Source organism: Oncorhynchus nerka, linkage group LG4 (genome assembly GCF_034236695.1).
Source record: "Oncorhynchus nerka isolate Pitt River linkage group LG4, Oner_Uvic_2.0, whole genome shotgun sequence".
In the NCBI taxonomy this organism is placed as follows: domain Eukaryota; kingdom Metazoa; phylum Chordata; class Actinopteri; order Salmoniformes; family Salmonidae; genus Oncorhynchus; species Oncorhynchus nerka.
This window is the reverse complement of record NC_088399.1, coordinates 30,374,433-30,400,146: the sequence shown is the minus strand read 5'-3', so window position 1 is coordinate 30,400,146 and position 25,714 is coordinate 30,374,433. Positions and strand designations below refer to the sequence as shown.

The following is a 25,714-nucleotide window of genomic DNA, read 5'->3' as shown; positions in this document are numbered from 1 at the left end:
CACAAGTTGACAATTATTTTACTGTCTTTCTCTTTCATGTTATTCAATTGTTACCATGCACCTGCAGCAAAGATATAGCTCAGATGTGTGAGTGCCTTTTGAATCACTGTCTATGGTAGAATTAGCTGATTAGCATTTCATTGGGGGGGGGGGGGGTAAATACAGGTGAATATATTGTTAAAAGTCACATTGTCTGAGAGAGATTTACACGGTTATCAAAATGTCAGACATGATCAACCTGAACATGTCAATGTAATCTCCTCATCATTGAAACTGATCCTGGTCACTTTAATATAACAGACACACATCTGAGCTACCTCAACTCTGTTTTCAATTTCTTTAACACCTTTTACATTTATTTTACCTTTATTTAACTAGGCAAGTCAATTAAGAACAAATTCTTATTTTCAATGCCGGCCTAGTGGGTTAACTGCCTTGTTCAGGGGCAGAACAACGCAACCTTTCCGTTGCAAGTCTAACGCTCTAACCACTAGGCTACCTGCCTGTTGATTGGCTCATTGAAGGTGTCTCTCCCCAGCAATCACATAAAGTTCTGAGAACCATATGTTTCTTAAAGCTTGGTGAGTATGTTTGTCATAGTTATTTTGCATACAACTTTCTGGGAATGGTGCAGGATAGTTGATTGGCTTTGGTAAATGCTCAGCACATTTAAGGAACTTGACAAAAAATATTTTAAAAACATTATTACTTTAACAGAACGTTTCCTAAAAGTTCAAACATGGTTAAATGTAATTTATATGTTCGTAATGTTTTAGGAATGTTCTCTCATTGGTTTGACATTGGGAATGTTCTAAAATAGTTCAGAGAACCTTAAGAAACAACATTCTGTGGGAATTTCAGTACTTAAGCATAATGTTTCCTACAGGTTTCCGTTGGTTCTACTTAGTCATGTTCTCAAATTGTTCCGAGAACGTTAAGATAACGTTAGTAACATTTAGAGAATGTTCTAAGAATGTTATCTAAAAACAAATATATTTGGTTTTCAGCATCAACAAAATGCTCTAAGGAAATTAATTTATATCTGTCCTATCAGTGTTTGGAGTTTTTTTTTAAGTTAACCAAAAATAAGCTAGCAGTGTTACTGAAAGTCTTGACACATTCAGTGAAAGTTTTAAGGATGTTATTCAAAAAATTCCAAATCTATCATATCAGTTCTCAGAGCGTTAATAAAACCTCCCAGGAAAACGTTCAAGGAACCAGAGTAAAACGTTCTAAGAACCTCCCTGCAAACTAAAAAATAAACTTCCTGGAAGAGGTGAAATTTTCACTTCTCTTCTCAGAACGTTTAAAAACCTGTTTTAAGAGTCAGGAAACGTATGGGTTCGTTCCCACAACTAATGTTAAACCCAAAACATACTTTCCTACAACTTCCAAGGAACCAGATATGCTAGCTAGGTCTCCTCTTTGTTTCGAGACCAAACGAAACGGGTGACACATGCGCTTGTCTTCAGAACCACGCGCGCATGGATGAGAGCGCATGCTACTGCGTTTTCCTGTCCCAACTTCTGAGCGCATCTCAAGAGGAGATATTTTGTTTCTAATGTACACGTTAAAAATTTACAATCATATATATATATATTTTTTTACAATATATAATTCCTAGACTAATTTCTAACTTTTGAAGAAAATCGGATTATGTGAAGAATATGAGGACGCATGTAGCCTATGGAGAGAAGGTTTTAGAATATGTTGTGCATTTGCGTCAGTGGATATCATCTAATATGGCAAGACAAAAGAGCAAGTATTGTTTTTATTCTATTTTTTTAAAGAGTAATAAGAATAACTATTTGTTGTCAAGAGGCAAATATCCCCAATCTCAAAGTGTCTCTTAGGTCATTTGAGTGAAACACAAGTGTCTAAATTGTGAAAAGTTCAGAGTGTATTTTTGTGTCCTTTTAATTAATTTTTTTATACACAATTGTTTTGGTTATTTATGAACTTGTTCCCTCGCCTTTACATTAAAATCATGGTAAACAAAAATGTAACTAATGTAACTAACTATTACTACAATAATACTTCTAGAGTCCTACTCTTTGCAGTCTTTCGGAATTGACTGAGCTGAAATGGAATTGAGCCCAATCTTGTCATCTATTAATATAAAAACAGGTTGATTATGTTAACATATTGGGAAACTTTATACTGAGAATGTCTATCATACTTATCACCTTGATATAGTACAGATGCCCATTGGTCACTTGTTTTGGCAGGGCCAGCTCTAGCCTTTAACCTTAACCCTTCCCATGGATCCCGTATAGCAGGGACCCATAAATGACCCTTGTGTTGTTTGCTTGGCTTTGAGCTGTGTTTATGTCTCTATTGCTATCTGTGTCTGCACGTCAGGACATAGATGTAGTCAAGCTCCAATTCTCCTTTCATCAGCTTTTCAAATAGTGATATGGCTAACAGCAACAGTCCAGCTATTTGTTTTCACTCTCCTCTGTGGTGCCTAACTGGTGCTTTGATTGACAGGCCTGCAACAGAGTCTTTCCAAAGGATGTGCATGTGCTTATCTCTTCCTTCAAGGCGCTACACACACACACACACACACACACACACACACACACACACACACACACACACACACACACACACACACACACAGAGAGACTAATGCAGACATTTTACAGACTCATTGGCTCACACGTACAAACATACAAACACGATAAATGGACATACACTGAGTGACATTAGGAACACCTTCCTAATATTGAGTTGCACCCCTTTTTGCCCTCAGAACAGCCTCAATTCGTTGGGGCATGGACTCTACAATGTGCCGAAAGCCTTCCACAGGAATGCTGGCCCATGTTGACTCCAATGCTTCCAACAGTTGTGTCAAGTTGGCTGGATGTCCTTTGGGTGGTAAACCGTTCTTGATACACACAGGAAACTGTTGAGTGTGAACAACCCAGCACCATTGCAGTTCTTGACACACTCAAACCAGTGCACCTGGCACCTATTACCATACCCTGTTCACAGGAATTAAATCTTATGTCTATTCAGTCTGAATGACACACATACACAATCCATGTCTCAAGGCTTAAAAATCTAATTAAATAACCAATATTGATAACCATCTACAGTGCCTTCAGAAAGTATTGATATTCCTTGATTTATTCCAAAACATATTAAATTTGTTTTAAATCTTACCCATCTACACACAATACCCAATAATGATAATGTGAAAACATGTTTTTTTGTAATGTTTTGCTAATATATTGAAAATGAAATACAGTCAAAACATGTTAGAATTATCTCTGGCAGAGATTACAGCTGTGAGTCTTTCTGGTCAAGTCTCTAAGAACTTTGCGCACATGGATTGTACAATATTTTCACATTATTCTTTAAACAAAAATTTGAGCTCTGTCTAGATGGTTGTTGATCATTGCTAGACAGCCATTTTCAAGTCTTTCCATTGTCGTGACGTTGTATCGGTTAATGTGACGACTGCTGCTCATTGAATGATTAGCGTGATTAAATGAATCAGCCAATTATTAACCTCTGGGATATGTGGGACGGTAGCGTCCCACCTCGCCAACAGCCAGTGAAAGTGCAGGGCGCCAAATTCAAAACAACAAAAATCTCATAATTAAAATTCCTTAAGCGTACAAGTATTTTCACCATTTTAAAGATACAATTCTCGTAAATCCAGCTACAGTGTCTAATTTCAAAAAGGCTTTACAGCGAAAGCACCACAAAGGATTATGTTAGGTCACCACCAACTCACAGAAAAACACAGCCATTTTCCAGCCAAAGAGAGGAGTCACAAAAAGTACAGAGGTAAAATGAATCACTAACCTTTGATGATCTTCAACAGATGACACTAATAGAACTTCATGTTACACAATACATGTATGTTTTGTTCGATAAAGTGCATATTTATATTTTTAAAAACTCATTTTACATTGGTGCGTTACGTTCAGTAGTTCTAAAACGTGGGGATTTTGCAGAGAGCCACATCAATTTACAGAAATACTCATCATAAATGTTGATGAAAATACAAGTGTTAAATATGGAATTAAAGATATACTTCTCCTTAATGCAACCGCTGTGTCAGATTTCAAAAAAACTTTACGGAAAAAGCAAACCATGCAATAATCTGAGTACAGTGTTCAGACAACAAAGCAGCCAAAAAGATATCCGCCATATTGTGTAGTCAACATTAGTCAGAAATAGCATTATAAATATTCACTTACCTTTGATGAGCTTAATCAGAATGCACTCCCAGGAATCCCAGCTGCACAATAAATGTTTGATAAAGTTCATAATTTATGTCCAAATATAGCTTCTTTTGTTAGGGCGCTTGGTAAACAAATCCAAGCGCGCGTGCAGGTCCAGCTGAATGTCGGATGAAAAGTTCAAAAAGTTCCATTACAGCCCGTAGAAACTTGTCAAACTAAATATAGAATCAAACTTTTGGATGTTTTTATTATACATCTTCAATAATGTTCCAACCGGAGAATTCCTATGTCTGTAGAAAAGCAATGGAATGAGAGCTAATTCTCTCGTCACCGCGCGTCACGCGGCACTCTGCCAGACACCTGGCTCAATCCCCTCTCATTCAGCCCCCCTTCATAGTAGAAGCCTCAAACAAAGTTCTAAAGACTGTTGACACCTAGTGGAAGTGCAATATGACCATTTACACTGTATATTGGAATGGCAAAGAGTTGAAAAACGACAAACCTCAGATTTCCCACTTCCTGGTTGGATTTTTCTCAGGTTTTCGCCTGCCATATGAGTTCTGTTATACTCACAGACATCATTCAAACAGTTTTAGAAACTTCAGAGTGTTTTATATCCAATACTACTAATAATATGCATATATTAGCATCTGAGACAGAGTAGCATGCAGATTACTCTGGGCACCTTATTCATCCAAGCTACTCAATACTGTCCCCCTGTCACCAAGAAATGTTAACTCATTCACCTCATTAACCAAGAAATGTTAACTCATTGTTTTGATTGAGTTTCTATTTCCCAAATTAACTAAAAAAATATCAGAATGTCGATTTTACAACAGTCGCTAATTAATCAATTTCCTCTACAGTCTCATTCTGAACGTCACATAATTCGGGGATCTGCACAAACCCGAGTCCCACCAATGAGTTCATACCACACCAATTTTAGTTGATTATTTATTTACTAGAAAGCTAAAATGATAATAAAAGATACACATACACAAAAACACAGTCTAGGCTATTGATTATAACTTAGTATAAACGGGCCAACACACTATGGCACGTGTTAACCAAAATGGGGATTTAAAAGAGAGAGAAAAGAGAAAGTACACAAGAGAAATATACATTTGGGTGCATTTGTCAGCTATGCTTATTTTAACCCTAGCTTTGCCCCGAACCGCCGCTCTTATGGGTCATAAAATAAGGATGTAATTACGTGTGGAAGGTCTCCGGTGGGAGTCTTCGCGTGGACCGTTTAGGCTTCTCAATGACGCACTTCTCTAGTGCAACTCAATGGTTGTCCTCACGATGTCAGTGTCCTTTTGGCTTAGTGGTCTGATTCCTCACATTTGTTCTGAAAGGGGTCTTCTGAGGACAGCCAGCCCTGTAGCTCAGGGCTCACAGCGTAGGAATGAAACATTGTAGATACCACGATTCGATGGGGAGTGGAGCCCGGGTGTTCCGACTTGAATTCAACCGCTTAGACGCAGCTACTCATCCGTAGCATGGGTAGAAAAGGGTTCCTTTGTCTTCAACATCGTGTTGCGTTTCGGGTTCGTTGACTACTCAGACCTTGGCTGCAGCTCGGGTCACTTAGTCTGATGTGTTAATTCTTAACTCACAGGTCTTATACCCTCGGGTCAGAAGTGGGCGTTACCGCCTTTAGGGCAATTCTCTCGGCGTAACAAGTTATGAGGCAAGGTCTAGATTTTACTCAGATCCAATTTAGACAACTACAGTGCCTTGCGAAAGTATTCAGCCCCCTTGAACTTTGCAACCTTTTGCCACATTTCAGGCTTCAAACATAAAGATATACAACTGTATTTTTTTGTGAAGAATCAACAACAAGTGGGACACAATCATGAAGTGGAACGACATTTATTGGATATTACAAACTTTTTTAACAAATCAAAAACTGAAAAATTGGGCGTGCAAAATTATTCAGCCCCTTTACTTTCAGTGCAGCAAACTCTCTCCAGAAGTTCAGTGAGGATCTTTGAGTGATCCAATGTTGACCTAAATGACTAATGATGATAAATACAATCCACCTGTGTGTAATCAAGTCTCCGTATAAATGCACCTGCACTGTGATAGTCTCAGAGGTCTGTTAAAAGCGCAGAGAGCATCATGAAGAACAAGGAACACACCAGGCAGGTCCGAGATACTGTTGTGAAGAAGTTTAAAGCCGGATTTGGATACAAAAAGATTTCCCAAGCTTTAAATATCCCAAGGAGCACTGTGCAAGCGATAATATTGAAATGGAAGGAGTATCAGACCACTGCAAATCTACCAAGACCTGGCCGTCCCTCTAAACTTTCAGCTCATACAAGGAGAAGACTGATCAGAGATGCAGCCAAGAGGCCCATGATCACTCTGGATGAACTGCAGAGATCTACAGCTGAGGTGGGAGACTCTGTCCATAGGACAACAATCAGTCGTATATTGCACAAATCTGGCCTTTATGGAAGAGTGGCAAGAAGAAAGCCTTTTCTTAAAGATATCCATAAAAAGTGTCGTTTAAAGTTTGCCACAAGCCACCTGGGAGACACACCAAACATGTGGAAGAAGGTGCTCTGGTCAGATGAAACCAAAATTGAACTTTTTGGCAACAATGCAAAACGTTATGTTTGGCGTAAAAGCAACACAGCGCATCACCCTGAACACACCATCCCCACTGTCAAACATGGTGGTGGCAGCATCATGGTTTGGGCCTGCTTTTCTTCAGCAGGGACAGGGAAGATGGTTAAAATTGATGGGAAGATGGATGGAGCCAAATACAGGACCATTCTGGAAGAAAACCTGATGGAGTCTGCAAAAGACCTGAGACTGGGACGGAGATTTGTCTTCCAACAAGACAATGATCCAAAACATAAAGCAAAATCTACAATGGAATGGTTCAAAAATAAACATATCCAGGTGTTAGAATGGCCAAGTCAAAGTCCAGACCTGAATCCAATCGAGAATCTGTGGAAAGAACTGAAAACTGCTGTTAACAAATGCTCTCCATCCAACCTCACTGAGCTCGAGCTGTTTTGCAAGGAGGAATGGGAAAAAATGTCAGTCTCTCGATGTGCAAAACTGATAGAGACATACCCCAAGCGACTTACAGCTGTAATCGCAGCAAAAGGTGGCGCTACAAAGTATTAACTTAAGGGGGCTGAATAATTTTGCACGCCCAATTTTTCAGTTTTTGATTTGTTAAAAAAGTTTGAAATATCCAATAAATGTCGTTCTACTTTATGATTGTGTCCCACTTGTTGTTGATTCTTCACAAAAAAAATCCAGTTTTATATCTTTATGTTTGAAGCCTGAAATGTGGCAAAAGGTCGCAAAGTTCAAGGGGGCCGAATACTTTCGCAAGGCACTGTAACTTCACATTTAATCTTTACCAAAACATTCTCTTTGATTTGGGCATTTTCCCCCCAACGTACAATGTATAAACATCAAGCACATATTAGGAAAACTCTTAAAGTTACAATGTTTTCGTTATAACGTTATCCTTTGACTTTTAATAACAAAACTGACATTCATTTTCATATTCCATCTATCGGCATTACCACCATTGTGGCTAACGAAACCCCTCGTCTCAAAGTCCATTTATTGCATGTTAATGTTCTCCATAGTTCTCCATAGTGAGAGGACAAAGGAATTTGGTCTCCTGCCTCAGATTTACAATGGGTGTGTGGTGTCATAACCCCCCCCCATCTTCCTATCCCTTGAAACTGTAACTAGGCCCCTCATGAACCTTCAATTTTATTTTTTTAATTTCACCTTTATTTAACCAGGTAGGCTAGTTGAGAACATGTTCTCATTTGCAACTGCGACCTGGCCAAGGTAAAGCATAGCAGTGTGAACAGACAACAACACAGAGTTACACATGGAGTAAACAATAAACAAGTCAATAACAGTAGAAAAAAACATCTATATACATTGTGTGCAAAAGGCATGAGGAGGTTGGCAACAAATAGGCCATAGGAGTGAATAATTACAATTTAGCAGATTAACACTGGAGTGATAAATGATCAGATGAACATGTGCAGGTAGAGATACTGGTGTGCAAAAGAGCAGAAAAGTAAATTAAATAAAAACAGTATGGGGATGAGGTAGGTAAATTGGGTGGGCTATATACTGATGGACTATGTACAGCTGCAGCGATCGGTTAGCTGCTCAGATAGCAGATGTTTAAAGTTGGTGAGGGAGATAAGTCTCCATCTTCAGAGATTTTTGCAATTCGTTCCAGTTGCAGGCAGCAGAGAACTGGAAGGAAAGGCGGCCAAATGAGGTTTGGCTTTAGGGATGATCGGTGAGATACACCTGCTGGAGCGCGTGCTATGGGTGGGTGTTGCCATCGTGACCAGTGAACTGAGATAAGGCAGAGCTTTACCTAGCATAGACTTGTAGATGACCTTGAGCCAGTGGGTCTGGCGGCGAACATGTAGCGAGGGCCAGCCGAATAGAGCATACAGGTCGCAGTGGTGAGTGGTATAAGGTGCTTTAGTAACAAAACGGATGGCACTGTGATAAACCGCATCCAGTCTGCTGAGTAGAGTATTGGAAGCTATTTTTTTGATGACATCGCCGAAGTCGAGGATCGTAGGATAGTCAGTTTTACTAGGGTAAGTTTGTCGGCGTGAGTGAAGGAGGCTTTGTTGCGAAATAGAAAGCCGACTCTAGATTTGATTTTGGATGGGAGATGTTTGATAGGAGAGTTTGCAGTCTAGCCAGACACCTAGATACTTATAGATGTCCACATATTCTAGGTCGGAATCATCCAGGGTGGTGATGCTAGTCGGGCGTGCGGGTGCAGGCAGCGAACGGTTGAAAAGCATGCATTTGTTTTTACTAGTGTTTAAGAGCAGTTGGAGGCCACGGAAGGAGTGTTGTATGGCATTGAAGCTTGTTTGGAGGTTAGATAGCACAGTGTCCAAGGAAGGGCCAGAAGTGTACAGAATGATGTCGTCTGCGTAGAGGTGGATCAGGGAATCGCTCGCAGCAAGAGCAACATCATTGATATATACAGAGAAAAGAGTCGGCCCGAGAATTGAACCCTGTGGTACCCCCATAGAGACTGCCAGAGGACCGGACAACATGCCCTCCGATTTGACACACTGAACTCTGTCTGCAAAGTAGTTGGTGAGCCAGGCAAGGCAGTCATTAGAAAAACCGAGGCTACTGAGTCTTCCGATAAGAATATGGTGATTGACAGAGTCGAAAGCCTTGGCCAGGTCGATGAAGACGGCTGCACAGTACTGTCTTTTATCGATGGCGGTTATGATATCGTTTAGTACCTTGAGCATGGCTGAGGTGCACCCGTGACCTGCTCGGAAACCGGATTGCACAGCGGAGAAGGTACGGTGGGATTCGAGATGATCTGTTTGTTGACTTGGCTTTTGAAGACCTTAGATAGGCAGGGCAGAATGGATATAGGTCTGTAACAGTTTAGGTCCAGGGTGTCTCCCCCTTTGAAGAGGGGGATGACCGCGGCAGCTTTTCAATCCTTGGGGATCTCAGATGATATGAAGGAGAGGTTGAACAGGCTGGTAATAGGGGTTGCGACAATGGCGGCGGACAGTTTCAGAAATAGAGGGTCCAGACTGTCAAGCCCAGCTGATTTGTATGGGTCCAGGTTTTGCAGCTCTTTAAGATCATCTGCTATCTGGATTTGGGTAAAGGAGAAGCTGGGGAGGTGTGGGCGAGTAGCTGCGGGGGGGGGGGGGGGGGGCGGAGCTGTTGGCCGAGGTTGGAGTAGCCAGGAGGAAGGCATGGCCAGCCATTGAAAAATGCTTGTTGAAGTTCGATTATCACGGATTTATCGGTGGTGACCGTGTTACCTAGCCTCAGTGCAGTGGGCAGCTGGGAGGAGGTGCTCTTGTTCGCCATGGACTTTACAGTGTCCCAGAACTTTTTGGAGTTAGAGCTACAGGATGCAAATTTCTACTTGAAAAAGCTGGCCTTTGCTTTCCTGACTGACCGTATTGGTTCCTGACTTCCCTGAATAGTTGCATATCGCGGGGACTATTCGATGCTATTGCAATCCGCCACAGGATATTTTTGTGCTGGTCGAGGGCAGTCAGGTCTGGAGTGAACCAAGGGCTATATCTGTTCTTAGTTCTGCAGTTTTTGAACAGAGCATGCTTGTCTAAGATGGTGAGGAAGTTACTTTTAAAGAATGACCAGGCATCCTCAACTGACGGGATGAGGTCAATATCCTTCCAGGATACCCGGGCCAGGTCGATTAGAAAGGCCTGCTCGCAGAAGTGTTTTAGGGAGCGTTTGACAGTGATGAGGGGTGGTCGTTTGACCGCGGACCCGTAGCGGATACAGGCAATGAGGCAGTGATCGCTGAGATCCTGATTGAAGACAGCAGAGGTGTATTTGGAGGGCAAGTTGGTCAGGATAAAGTCAATTAGGGTGCCCATGTTTGCGGATTTAGGGTTGTACCTGGTGGGTTCCTTGATGATTTGTGTGAGATTGAGGGCATCTAGCTTAGATTGTAGGACTGCCGGGGTGTTAAGCATATCCCAGTTTAGGTCACCTAACAGAACAAACTCTGAAGCTAGATGGGGGGCGATCAATTCACAGATGGTGTCCAGGGCACAGCTGGGAGCTGAGGGGGGTCGGTAGCAGGCGGCAACAGTGAGAGACTTATTTCTGGAGAGATTCATTTTTAAAATTAGAAGTTCGAACTGTTTGGGCATAAACATGGAAAGTATGACAGAACTTTGCAGGCTATCTCTGCAGTAAATTGCAACTCCTCCCCCTTTGGCAGTTCTATCTTGACGGAAAGTGTTATAGTTGGTTGGGTATGGAAATCTCAGAATTTTTGGTGGCCTTCCTAAGCCAGGATTCAGACACGGCAAGGACATCAGGGTTGGCAGAGTGTGCTAAAGCAGTGAGTAAAGACATGCAGGGCCTGGGTTTACCTCCACATCCCCCGAGGAACAGAGGAGGAGTAGGATGAGGGTGCGGCTAAAGGCTATCAAAACTGGTCGTCTAGAGCGTTGGGGACAAGCAATAAAAGGAGCAGATTTATGGGCGTGGTAGAATATATTCAGGGCATAATGTGCAGACAGGGGTATGGTGGGGTGTGGGTACAGCGGAGGTAAGACCAGGCACTGCGTGATGATAAGAGAGGTTGTATCTCTGGACATGCTGGTTATAATGGGTGAGGTCACCGCATGTGTGGGAGGTGGGACAAAGGAGGTATCAGAGGTGTGAGGAGTGGAACTAGGGGCTCCATTGTAAACTAAAACAATGATAACTAACCTGTACAACTGTATACAAGGCATATTGATATTTGAGAGAGACATACAATGTTGTCTTGGTAAGCAACTCCAGTGTATATTTGGCCTTGTGTTTTAGGTTATTGTCCTGGTGAAAGGTGAATTTGTCTCCCAGAGTCTGTTGAAAACCAGGTTTTCCTCTTGGATTTTGCCTGTGCTGAGCTCTATTCTGTTTCTTTTTATCATAAAAGAATCCTTAGTCCTTGCCAATGACAAGCATACCCATAACATGATGCAGCCACCCCCATGCTTGGAAAAGTGGTACTCGGTGATGTGTTGTGTTGAATTTGCCCCAAACATAACGCTTTGTATTGAGGACATAAAGTACATTTCTTTGGCAGATTTTTTTGCAGTTTTACTTTAGTGCATTTTTGCAAACAGGATGAATATTTTGGAATATTTTTTATTATGTACAGGCTTCCTTTTCACTCTGTCAATTAGGTTAGTATTGTGGAGTAACTATAACGCTGTTGATTCATCCTCAGTTTTCTCCTATCACAGCCATTAAACTCTGTAACTGTTTTAATGTCACCACTGGCCTCATGGTGAAATCCATGAGTGGTTTCCGTCCTATCCGGCAACTGAGTTAGGAAGGACGCCTGTGTCTTTGTAGTGGCTGGTTGTATTGATACACCATCCAAAGTGCAATCAATAACTTCACCATTCTAAAAGGGATATTCAATGTCTGATTTTTGTATTTTTACCCATCTACCAATAGGTGCCCTTCTTTGCGAGGCATTGCATTCCAATGGTCTTTGTGGTTGAATCTGTGTTTGAAATTCACTGCTCGACTGAGGGGCCTTACAGATAATTTGTAAGCTTGTCATAACAAAGGTGTTTTTTTTATACATTTGTAAACATTTCTAAAAACATAATTCCACTTTGACATTATGGGGTGTGTAGGCCAGTGACACAAAATCTAAATTTAATTCATTTGAAATGCAGGTTGAAGCACAACACTGTGGAAAAAGTCAAGGGGTGTGAATACTTTCTGAAGGCACTAGATGTCACCTTGATACATACATACGGTCTACTATTGAAGGCACATTATTTTGAGGTATGCTGTCTAATCTCTGTCTAAACATGGTGGCCAAGAGGGTTCCGTCAGGCCTGATAATAACTAGCTACTTACTATAAATAGAAGAAGAAAACGGCCCCCTGTATATTATCAGTAAGGGAACAACCGTGTTTTCACATTGAGAATGCTTTATCTTACACTACGTCATAGTTTCCCTCTGTCTACGCTTTCTGTCATGATACTGAACTTTCAGGTAATAGCTAGTATCCATCTTTATCTTTCTCTCTGTATTCTTGGAAAAGGACCCGTAAGTAAGCATTTCACTGTTGCACCTGTTGTTTACGAAGCATGTGACGAATACAATTTGATTTGATTTGATCCGTTTATACATATCCAGAGGTGTACGCTCGTACAAAACTATAGGGCTTTTGAAGTGATGCTGATACACTGTAATAACTGCCGTAGGAATGTCTCTGTCTCTCCTTCGCTCCCCGGGCTTATGAAACCCAGTAAACTCAGTAGACTAGCCCACATTTCAATCTCTCTTGCTAAGGGGTTTGTATTGGGAACAGGAGAGAAAGTTTCCAACAACTGCATTAGATATAGGAGAACCTGGCTGAATATGGAAATGCTTTGGAGAAAAAGACAACACCTCGAAAATAATAAGAACAGCCATGTTAATGATTACAGTAGAAACACTGCTCTAAATATCTGTTCCAATAATAGTACTAGCTGTGTCGCTACAATTTATATAGCTACGCTCATTGGCGTAATTCTTGGTTCTTGATTGGAGAGAAAAGCGTGACAGGGTCTGATGATGTGTGACCTTTTTTGGGGGGAATGCTGTCCTAAAATATAAGCTGTATTATTGGACTGTGCTTTGATCTGTGTGGGAAACAGAGCTGCTGGCTTTGGGAGACAAATTGCTTTTGTGACCTGGTGTGTGTGTGCTGGTTGACCTGCAGCCTGTTTGTACAAGGATTAGTAATGAGATTGTTCTCTCACTCTCTCTCAATTCAATTCAAGGGACTTTATTGGCATGGGAAACATATGTTAATAGATAATAAACAAAAGTGAAATAAACAATCAGAATTTAACAGTAAACATGACTCTCTCTTTCTCACTGCAGGATACTGATCTTCATGTGACAGTTGGTTGGCAACGGTTGGCAACAGCCCCTCCCAGTGTGTAGTGTCCAGCCCCTGAGGTTAGCAACAGAGAACACGATTGGACAGAAGGATTGGAAGAAGGAGAGAACCAAACAACCTTCTGTAGTGTGAGAATAGAGTAGAGTGAACCTCAAATCACTTCTTCATTTGCTCTGTGGTTGGTAGTGGCACCATTTCTGGGCAAAGGCTATAGAAACAGGAAGTTGTTACTGGTGGTTGGGCCTGCTAATCATCAAACGGACGGTTCCTGGTGGAGGCCCAGAGTCTGCACGTGTAGCGATGTGTGCAGAGAGGAAGAGGCCCCTTACCTGCTACCTGACTCAGACTCTGGCTGTGACCTTCAACTTGCCCCCGGCCCCACCATGTTGAACAATGCCTCCCTGGTCTACATCGTCCTGGAGCTGGTGATCGCCTGCCTGGCCGTGACTGGTAATGTGCTGGTCTGCTGGGCCGTGTGCCTCAACAGCACCTTGCAGAGCATTACGAACTACTTTGTGGTGTCCCTGGCAGTGGCAGACATCGCTGTGGGCTTGCTGGCCATCCCCTTCGCCATCACTATCAGCACAGGCTTCTGCGCCAACTTCCATGGCTGCCTGTTCATTGCCTGCTTCGTGCTGGTGCTCACTCAGAGCTCCATCTTCAGCCTGCTGGCCATCGCTGTGGACCGCTACATTGCCATCAAGAGACCTCTCAGGTGATGACCTTAGCAGGGGAGGAGAGGGAAGGGACTGGGGGTGTTGGCTGGGGACAGGGCTGAGCATGGTGGTGACACTCTGCTCCTGGTCTAACTATCAAATATAGTATACCAACTATCAAACATAAACAGGTATCATCTATGCTTGATATGTTGTTTTATTCACAGAACATCAAAGGCAGGTCCTCTGGCCCGTTAGATCTTGGCTGTGATATAAGTGATGTGCACAGCACAATGCATTTGTGTATGAAAACACATTGAATTATAGCAGGGTTATTCTATTAGGGCTAATCTCCCCACCGTAGGGCAGACAGAGATAAATGTCTCCACAGGCTTCATTGGGTTAGCGTTTGTGTGCTGTTGGAAGGATTAAAAGGACTAAAGGCTTTGATCACTATCATCTTGGCAAATGAACACCAGAGGAGACCTGTGAGGCACAGTATAGATAGACAGGACTGTGTTCTCACCTCAAACAGCCCTGGATCCCCCCCCAACAGAAACATGAACACTCTCACGTAGCCTCTCTCTCACTGTCATTATTTTCCCCAAAGGATATAAGAAAATAGTTTAATTTCCTTACAATTAGAGGTACATTTATAGTCCTTTCGTCCTGCCTTTAATGACAAAATGGAGATTGTTTATAGATAACAATAATTTGTCTGTGAGGAATGAACAATATTTGCGTGGTTGTCAAGTAGGGTTAGATTAGTTGATAATCTTTACAATTTGTTATGTCTAAATGTATTTTTTAATGTGTTGTTTGTTGAATGTCCCAAGTACCTCATCTATTCTATACTGTGACTATAGCGGAAGGGAACGGTGAAATTCTCCACTGTGCCGATAGCAAGTTTTTCAGGTGGCATGACTGGGTAAAATGCTTCAGGATGGCGGTCACATTTTATCAATATTAGATGATGCTTACCCAGACACACTCGTCTAAATTGATGTGCCATACGAAATAAATGTAATAACCAACAACCAGCCACATCTACAGTGCCTTGCGAAAGTATTCGGCCCCCTTGAACTTTGCGACCTTTTGCCACATTTCAGGCTTCAAACATAAAGATATAAAACTGTATTTTTTTGTGAAGAATCAACAACAAGTGGGACACAATCATGAAGTGGAACGACATTTATTGGATATTTCAAACTTTTTTAACAAATCAAAAACTGAAAAATTGGGCGTGCAAAATTATTCAGCCCCTTTACTTTCAGTGCAGCAAACTCTCTCCAGAAGTTCAGTGAGGATCTCTGAATGATCCAATGTTGACATAGTGTTCAGCGTTCAGCGAAATAACAACACAATGTCAAATACAGGTAGCCTAGTCAAATAATTAACATCCAGTCACATTAACCTTTACTCTCTCGTGGGAATTCCATTAGCGGTCTGTAAGTAGCCAAATATAGCTGCTGCTCATTCCGATTGCTCGAAAATTGATAAATGGTTAAAGAAAAGTAATACCCACATCCATAGAGACAACTCTACTGGTAGTTATGCTACTACACCTGCACCTGTTGACGACACAAGTTGTTCTGCTTCCACGAGCACATCCAATGCTAGCATCAGTAATTCTACATTTGTTGTTAGCCCAGCTAGCATGGACACTGATAGTTGTGAATCTTATGCAGCCAAAGAGCTACTGCCCCCTTACCCAGGAAAGCAGGGCGTTGGACCATCGAAGAGACGCAAATATGATGAGAACTGCATTGATTTGGGGTTAACTTATATTGGGAGTAGTGCCTTTCCTCAGCCACAATGTGTTACATGTGCAAAAGTACTATCTCACAACTCAATGAAACCTTCACTCTTGCGCAGACATTTTAAAATCAAAAACATGGCAAGTTTTTGGAGCGAGAATTAAGACGACTTTCGAGTAGTAAGACATGTATAAAAGCAACAGATACCATTAACAAGAAGGGACCAGAAGCGTCTTATATGGTGAGCTACCAAGTGGCTAGGACAGGCAAGCCCCATACTATTGTGGATGACTTAATTATTCCTGCTGCCGTGGATATGGCTGGGAGAATACTGGGGGAAAAGGCAAAAAAAAACTATACAGACAATGCCTTCATCAAACAACACTGTTTCATGATGCATCAGTGACATGGCAGGAGATGTTTGGAAACAATTACTGCTTTGCATACAAGCCAGTGAATTCTATGCGTTACAGCTAGATGAGTCACCAGACGTGGCGGGCCTGGCACAGCTCCTGGTATATGTCCGTTACGTTTATGGGAGGTCAACTAAGGAAGACATCCTCTTCTGCAAACCACTGGAAACCAGGACAACAGGAGAGGATCTTTTTAAAGTACTGGACAACTTTGTGACATCAATTGGACTTTGGTGGTCAAGATGTGTTGGTATCTGTACTGATGGCACAAAAGCCATGACAGGGAGACATAGTGGAGTGAGAATGCACATGGAAGCAGTTGCTCCCGACGCCACTTGGGCAGCATCCACCGAAAGGCTCTTGCAGCCAAGGGAATGCCTGACAGCTTGAAAGTCATTTTGGACACTACAGTGAAAATGGTTAGCTTTGTTAAAGCAAGGCCCCTGAACTCTTGTGTATTTTCTGCACTATGCAATGATATGGGCAGAGACCATAATGTATGTAATGCTTTTACAACATACAGAAGTGCGTTGGTTATCAAGGGGCAAAGTATTGACACGTTTTTTTTTTCATTGACGAGCTTAAGGATTTCTTTACTGACTTGTCTGACCACTTGCATGATGACGAGTTTCTCACACGACTGGACTATCTGGGTGATTATTTTTCTCGCCTGAATGGTCTGAATCTAGGATTACAGGAACATTCCGCATCTATATTCAATGTGCGGGGACAAAATTGAGGCTATGATTAAGAAGTTGGAGCTCTTCTCTGTCTGCATTAACAAGGACAACACACAGGTCTTTCCATCATTGTATGATTTCTTGTGTGCAAATGAACTCAAGCTTACGGAAAATGTCAAATGTGATATATTGATATATTGCACCTGAGTGAGTTGGGTGCACAATTACACAGGTACTTTCCCCAAACGGATGACACAAACAACTGGATTTGTTATCCCTTTCATGCCCTGCCTCCAGTCCACTTACCGATATCTGAACAAGAGAGTCTCATCGAAATTGCAACAAGCGGTTCTGTGAAAATTGAATTTAATCAGAAACCCCTGCCAGATTTCTGGATTGGGCTGCGCTCAGAGTATCCTGCCTTGGCAAATCGCGCTGTTAAGACACTGATGCCCTTTGTAACCACGTACCTATGTGAGAGGGGATTCTCGGCCCTCACTGAAAACTAAATACAGGCACAGACTGTGTGTGGAAAATGATTTAAGACTGAGAATCTCTCCAATACAACCCAACATTGCAGAGTTATGAGCACCATTTCAAGCCCACCCTTCTCATTATCCTGTGGTGAGTTATTCACAATTTTATAAAATAAGGTTTTATATGTAAGATGGTTAAATAACGAGCAAAATGATTGATTATTATTATATTATTATTTGTGCCCTGGTCCTCTAAGAGCTCTCTCTAAATGTATCGTATAGTGTGTATGTGGCAGGCTTACAATGAGGGCAAAAAACAACATTTTAAAGTGCATTTCGAATCCCACCGTACCTTCTCCGCTGTGCAATCCGGTTTCCGAGCTGAGCTGTCACGGGTACACCTCAGCCTAGCTCAAGGTAGTAAGTTTTAAGTTCCTCGGCGTACACATCACAGACAAACTGAATTGGTCCACCCACACAGACAGCATCGTGAAGAAGGCGCAGCAGCGCCTCTTCAACCTCAGGAGGCTGAAGAAATTTGGCTTGTCACCAAAAGCACTCACAAACTTCTACAGATGCACAATCGAGAGCAGCCTGTCGGGCTGTATCACTGCCTGGTATGGCAACTGCTCCGCCCACAACCGTAAGGCTCTTCAGAGGGTAGTGAGGTCTGCACAACGCATCACCGGGGGCAAACTACCTTCCCTCCAGGACACCTACACCACCCGATGTCACAGGAAGGCCATAAAGATCATCAAGGACAACAACCACCCGAGCCACTGCCTGTTCACCCCGCTATCATCCAGAAGGTGAGGTCAGTACAGGTGCATCAAAGCTGGGACCGAGAGACTGAAAAACAGCTTCTATCTCAAAGCCATCAGACTGTTAAACAGCCACCACTAACATTGAGTGGCTGCTGCCAACACACTGACTCAACTCCAGCCACTTTAATAATGGGAATTGATGGGAATTGATGTAAAATATATCACTAGCCACTTTAAACAATGCTACTTAATATAATGTTTACATACCCTACATTATTTATCTCAGATGTATACGTATATACTGTACTCTATATCATCTACTGCATCTTTATGTAATACATGTATCACTAGCCACTTTAAACTATGCCACTTTGTTTACATACTCATCTCATATGTATATACTGTACTAGATACCATCTACTGCATCTTGCCTATGCCGCTCTGTACCATCACTCATTCATATATCTTTATGTACATATTCTTTATCCCTTTACACTTGTGTGTATAAGGTAGTAGTTTTGGAATTGTTAGCTAGATTACTTGTTGGTTATTACTGCATTGTCGGAACTAGAAGCACAAGCATTTCGCTACACTCGCATTAACATCTGCTAACCATGTGTATGTGAAAAATAAAATTGGATTTGATTTTGATTTGAGGTACTAAACGATATCATAACCGCCATCGATAAAAGACAGTACTGTGCAGCCGTCTTCATCAACCTGGCCAAGGTTTTCGACTCTTGTCAGTCACCGTATTCTTATCGGCAGACTCAACAGCCTTGGTTTCTCAAATGACTGCCTCGCCTGGTTCACCAACTACTTCGCAGACAGAGTTCAGTGTGTCAAATCGGAGGGACTGTTGTCCGGTCCTCTGGCAGTCTCTATGGGGGTACCACAGGGTTCAATTCTCGGGGCGATTATTTTCTCTGTATATATCAATGATGTCGCTCTTGCTGCGGGTGATTTCCTGATCCACCTCTACGTAGACGACACCATTCTGTATACATCTGGCCCTTCTTTGGACACTGTGTTAACTAACCTCCGGGCTTCAATGCCATACAACACGCCTTCTGTGGCCTCCAACTGCTCTTAAACACTAGTAAAACCAAATGCACGCTTTTCAACCGTTCGTTGCCCACACCTGCTCGCCCGACTATCATCACTACCCTGGACGGTTCTGACCTAGAATATGTGGACATCTACAAATACCTAGGTGTCTGGCTAGACTATAAACTCTCCTTCCAGACTCATATTTAACATCTCCAATCCAAAATCAAATCTAGAATCGGCTTTCTTTTTTCGCAACAAAGCCTCCTTCACTCACGCCGCCAAACTTACCCTAGTAAAACTGACTATCCTACCGATCCTCGACTTTGGCGATGTAATTTACAAAATAACTTCCAATACTCTACTCAGAAAACTGGATGCAGTCTATCACAGTGCCATCCGTTTTGTTACCAAAGCCCCTTATACCACCCACCACTGCGACCTGTATGCTCTAGTCGGCTGGCCCACGCTACATATTCGTCGCAAGACCCACTGGCTCCAGGTCATCTATAAGTCTATGCTAGGTAAAGCTCCGCCTTATCTCAGCTCACTGGTCACGATAACAACACCCACCCGTAGCACGCGCTCCAGCAGGTGTATCTCACTGGTCATCCCCAATGCCAACTCCTACTTTGCCCGCCTTTCCTTCCAGTTCTCTGCTATCAGTGACTGGAACGAATTGCAAAAATTACTGAAGCTGGAGACTTTTATTACCCTCACTAACTTTAAACATCAGCTATCTGAGCAGCTAACTGATCGCTGCAGCTGTACATAGTCCATCTGTAAATAGCCCACCCAATCTACCTACCTCATCCCCATATTGTTTTTATTTACTTTTCTGCTCTTTTGCACACCAGTATCTCTACATGCACATCATCTGCTCATTTATTATTCCAGTGTTAATCTGCTAAATTGTAATTATTTCGTTACTATGGCCTATTTATTGCCTACCTCCTCACACCATTTGCACACACTGTATATAGACTTTCTTTTTTCTATTGTGTTATTGACTGTACGCTTGTTTATTCCATGTGTACCTCTGTGTTCTTGCATAATCAATGCTTGGAGTTTGTCAGAATTTGTGGGTTTTTGTTTTTCCACCAGCCTCTTGAGGATTGACCACAAGTTCTCAATGGGATTAAGGTCTGGGGAGTTTCCTGGCCATGGACCCAAAATATCGATGTTTTGTTCCCCGAGCTACTTAGTTATCACTTTTGCCTTATGGCAAGGTTGTCCATCATGATGGAAAGGCATTGTTCATCACCAAACTGTTCCTGGATGGTTGGGAGAAGTTGCTATCGGAGGATGTGTTGATACCATTCTTTATTCATGGCTGTGTTCTTTGGCAAAATTGTGAGTGAGCCCACTCCATTGGCTGAGAAGCAACCCACACATGAATGGTCTCAGGATGCTTTACTGTTGTGGCATGACACAGGACTGATGGTAGCGCTCACCTTGTCTTCTCCGGACAAGCTTTTATCCGGATGCCCCAAACAATCGGAAAGGGTCTATTCATCAGAGAAAATGACTTACCCCAGTCCTCAGCAGTCCAATCCCTGTACCTTTTGCAGAATATCAGTCTGTCCCTGATGTTTTTCCTGGAGAGAAGTGGCTTCTTTTCTGCCCTTCTTGACACCAGGCCATCCTCCAAAAGTCTTCGCTTCACTGTGCGTGCAGATGCACTCACACCTGCCTGCTGCCATTCCTGAGCAAGCTCTGTACTGGTGATGCCCCGATCCCGCAGCTGAATCAAGTTTGCTGGCGCTTGCTGGACTTTCTTGGGCGACCTGAAGCCGCCTTCACAACAATTGAACTGCTCTCCTTGAAGTTCTTTATGATCCAATAAATGGTTGATTTAGGTGCAATCTTACTGGCAGCAATATCCTTGCCTGTGAAGCCCTTTTTGTGCAAAGCAATGATGACGGCACGTGTTTCCTTGCAGCTAACCATGGTTGACAGAGGAAGAACAACGATTCCAAGCCCCACCCTCCTTTTGAAACTTCCAGTCAGTTATTTGAACTCAATCAGCATGACGGAGTGATCTCCAGCCTTGTTCTCGTCAACACTCACACCTGTGATAACGAGAGAATCTCTGACATGATGTCAGCTGGTCCTATTGTGGCAGGGTTGAAATGCAGTCGAAATAGTTTTTTGGGGGATTCAGTTAATTTGCATGGCAAAGAGGGATTTTGCAATTAATTGCAATTCATCTGATCACTCTTCATAACATTCTGGAGTATATGCAAATTGCCATCCTACAAACTGAGGCAGCAGACTTTGTGAAAATTAATATTTGTTCTCAAAACTTTTGGCCACGACTGTATGTTAATGGATATTTCCTGCAGACTACAACCAAACAAGTCAACCCAAATACTTGGCAACAACAACCAAAATGTTCAACTTGCAAATCTCCCCTTTCTTAAAGAGTGAAACTGGAGTGAAATAGGGTGCCTCATGGGAAATATTGTTCCTCATACTACAAGCGTGTGGGTAACCAAAGCTACTGTTTGGTCACAGTCACAATTGCAATTTTGATTATTCAGTGGGAAGCATTGCCTTCGTGTTAAAGTCATAGCAGGTTAGGGTTAGGGACCCAGCCTGTGTGTGTGTATGCATTTGCGTGGATATGAATGAGCTTTCATTACATCCTGAGCTCTAGAGCCACTCTGGTCCACAGAGGTCTCAGTCAAAGAGGCCTAAGCCCTCCTGGACCCCTCAACCCACCCCTTAACCACAAACAACTGGGTCATGTGTCTGTGGCGCTACCCTTTGAGATTTTACATTATGAACTCTGGTTTAGACATGGCCAATGGAAGAAAACAGACAGAAAGACCTGACAACAGCTTGATATTCTGTTCATTACAACTATTGGCCTTAAGACGGACTAATTTCCTTAATATTTGCTTTAATGCTGAGCGAATATTTGCCTTAAATTATTATAACTGTGGTGTATCACAATATTGAGTGGTTTGTGATATTATTAAATTAGATTTTGTTCTAGTTAAATAAAGGTTCAATTTTAAAAAATATATAGAAATCGGTTGTTCTCATTCTGCATATTACATAGAACACAGATTTTCATTTGTGTAATGTCTAGGGCACAAACAAAGGACAGCCAACAAGGGTTACATCAGAGGGTAGATAAGCTTCTGTGCATGTTCCTTAAATCACAGGAAATGCTTTCTTAAGTCCACATATAGTACATGAGCTGATATCCACTGCTCCATCTTCCAGTATGGCAGGGCTAGTCGAATCTGTCAAACATTGGACTCATTTCCCACATAGGTAGATACTGGTACATTCTCTGTATAAAGGCTGTTTACCCTCTGAAGCCTGTCCCATACATTCTGTAGAGCTCTCTGATCACAGGAAGCCATTGGTTTGGTCCAGGAAAGATGAACATGCTTTACTATTGAGTCTGTCTGGGAATGTCTGGGCTCGAAAAAAAGAACTCTCTCATCCTGGGAACGTCAATGTTTGTCATGTAACAATATAAAGCACCTGTCTGAATTCCTCTCTTGTGTTTTCATGTGATCTTTAGGTATAACAGTCTTGTGACGGCCGGGAGGGCGAAGAGCATCATCGCAGTGTGCTGGGTTCTCTCTGTGGGCATCGGCCTCACACCCATGCTGGGCTGGAACAGGGGTGTCAACGCCACCAACAGCAGCTCATGCCCCGAGGGCATGACAGAGTGCCTGTTTGAGGGTGTGGTGACCATGCACTACATGGTCTACTTCAACTTCTTTGGCTGTGTGCTGGTGCCTCTGCTGGTCATGCTGGCCATCTATGCCCGCATCTTCATGGCGGCTCGGCGCCAACTGAGGCTGATGGACCTGAAGCTGGCTCACATGCACACCCACGGGACAAGTTCGTCGTCCACATCTTCCCGCTCCACCCTGCAGAAGGAGGTCCACGCGGCCAAGTCTCTGGCCATAATCATGGGGCTGTTTGCCTTCTGCTGGCTGCCCCTGCACATCATCAACTGCTTCAACCTGTTCTGCCAGGACTGTGGGCGCCCACACATATGGGTGATGAACATTGCCATCATCCTGTCCCACGCCAACTCCGTGGTCAACCCCTTCATCTACGCATACCGCATCCGGGAATTCCGCCACACCTTCCGCAGGATCCTTCGCCAGCACGTGCTGGGACACCAGGAGGGGAATGGGGGTGACAGAGGGGTGGGCGGCAACATTAGTGTCATGCGCACCACCACTCGCATCAACATGGTGGATGGATCATGTGGCACCATGGTGAACAGTTATGCCCTGGAGCCCAGCCCCAAACTCAGCCCCACTAGGACTCCCATAGGGACCCATAGAGCTGAGAAAGAGGCTTCCTCTACCTTCTGTCAGTGGTCGCCACCACGGTCAGACCCTGCACCAATCAGCTACATCCAAAATGGATACTACAGTGGGGATGCCCCACTGTCGCTTAGTGCGGTTCAAAGTGGGGTTGAGACTAAGAACCTTGGGGGAACAACAGAGGTGATGGAGGTGACAGTGGAAACATCTAATTTGTGCACGTCAGGCCTCTGTCCCCCTCACAAACCAGCTCTAACCACTCAGTAGAACTCATTGAGGTGTCATGATATAGTTATCCCCGTGATGGACAAGTTACTGATACCCCAACGTACATCATCAACTACAAGGGGAGAAGTGAAGGACCAAACTTAAAGCATGTTCCCTACGCCTGTAAAGAATTGACCTAAATCTTGGAAATGCTTGCACTGAGAAGAAATAGCATTTCTTTCTTTATGAGGGAGACTCCTTAGCCTGGAAAGGAAACAACAAACTGGTATTAAATTACTTCCAGCCATTAAACTTTTTTCTTTCTTCAAATGATTGTATTTGTTGATCACAAAGCTGTTATTTGAGGACATATTTTGTATACGTCACCTCTAAGGCTTTTTACAGTAGGCTAATAGTCTTTCTAAATTTAAAGATTGATCACATTATAAATGAATGGACTGGTCTAACCTGTTGTATGCTGACAGATTATGTTACAGACAGACCAAAACCATAATGACCCTAACGACTGCGCAACACTTAATGATACAATATCCAGTATTGCTGGTCAACCACTATGCAGTTAATGAAACTACTGTATGTCAGTGTGAAGCTTCTGAAATGTATTCTCTTCCTTTTGTAATGCAGTATTTCAATTCTGTCATATTCTGTTTTCAAAAGCTGGTCCCTTGTGTTTATTGTCAGATTATTAAAAGTCTTAAATAAGCTCTATTATCACTGTGTGTTGTTCTCCCCACCAGTGAGTCCTGGTGGGGAGAGAGTAACATACAGCAAATCACACATCACTAAGATGTCCAGTAATTTATATTGAAAGCTGTGATACTGCATCTGATTGGAGAGTAAATTCCAGCATCTTGTGATTGCACGCTCACTACACCGGCCAAACCCGGACGACGCTGGGACAATTGTGCACCGCCCTATGGGACTCCCAATCACGGCCAGTTGTGATACAGCCTGAATTCAAACCAGGGTGTTTGTAGTGATGCCTCTAGCACTGAGATGCTAATCAAATCAAAGTTTATTTGTTACGTGCGCCGAATACAACAGGTGTAGTAGACCTTACGATGAAATGCTTACTTACAGGCTCTAACTAATAGTGCAAAAAAGGAATTAGGTGAACAATAGGTAAGTAAAGAAATAAAACAACAGTAAAAAGACAGGCTATATACAGTAGCGAGGCTACATACAGACACCGGTTAGTCAGGCTGATTGAGGTAGTATGTACATGTAGATATGGTTAAAGTGACTATGCATACATGATGAACAGAGAGTAGCAGTAGCGTAAAAGAGGGGTTGGTGGGTGGCGGGACACAATGCAGATAGCCCGGTTAGCCAATGTGCGGGAGAAACTGGTTGGTCGGCCCAATTGAGGTAGTATGTACATCAGGGGTGTCAAAGTCAAATGGACGGAGGGCCAAATAAAAAAATCAGCTACAAGACGAGGGCCGGACTGTTCGAATGTTCATTGAAAAATTTTTAAATGACGCATATAGTCTAGTGAACCTAATTGAACCTACTGAAAACCTAACAAATATATTACAATATGATCAGATAAATAAAGCAATATTTTCTTATGGCTCTGTCAGTAATCTTTAATTTTCAACAGACACAAAAGACAAATTTCCTTTATATAAATATCCCCATAACATGAACATTAAATGAAAGAAACCGGTATTCAAGGCACCATCAGTAGACTATATTTTCTATTTTAGCAAAAGTGGGCTAAATTTACTTCAAAGAAAAAACA

The 25,714-nt window shown here is 42.5% G+C and overlaps 1 protein-coding gene across 2 annotated transcripts; it reads left to right on the top strand.

Annotated features, from left to right (window-relative positions):
• Nucleotides 1-1,447: 1,447 nt before the first annotated feature.
• Nucleotides 1,448-24,673, top strand: LOC115121835 (adenosine receptor A2b-like). Of its 2 annotated transcripts, none has more exons than XM_065017442.1 (3): nucleotides 1,448-1,758; nucleotides 13,627-14,360; nucleotides 22,980-24,673. In XM_065017442.1, exons 2-3 carry the CDS (start codon nucleotides 14,029-14,031, stop codon nucleotides 24,007-24,009), a joined length of 1,362 nt encoding a protein of 453 aa, XP_064873514.1. In that variant the 5' UTR covers nucleotides 1,448-1,758; nucleotides 13,627-14,028; the 3' UTR covers nucleotides 24,010-24,673. The 2 variants fall into 2 exon arrangements, with proteins under 2 accessions (XP_064873514.1, XP_029506831.2); XM_029650971.2 differs by having other exon boundaries at nucleotides 1,448-1,762.
• The last annotated feature ends 1,041 nt before the right edge of the window (nucleotides 24,674-25,714 follow it).

Coding starts and splice junctions, on each gene's coding strand:
- LOC115121835 (XM_065017442.1), top strand. CDS start 14,029: ATGTTGAACAATGCCTCCCTGGTCTACATCGTCCTGGAGCTGGTGATC. Junction 14,361..22,979: donor GCCATCAAGAGACCTCTCAG/GTGATGACCTTA, acceptor TGTGATCTTTAG/GTATAACAGTCTTGTGACGG.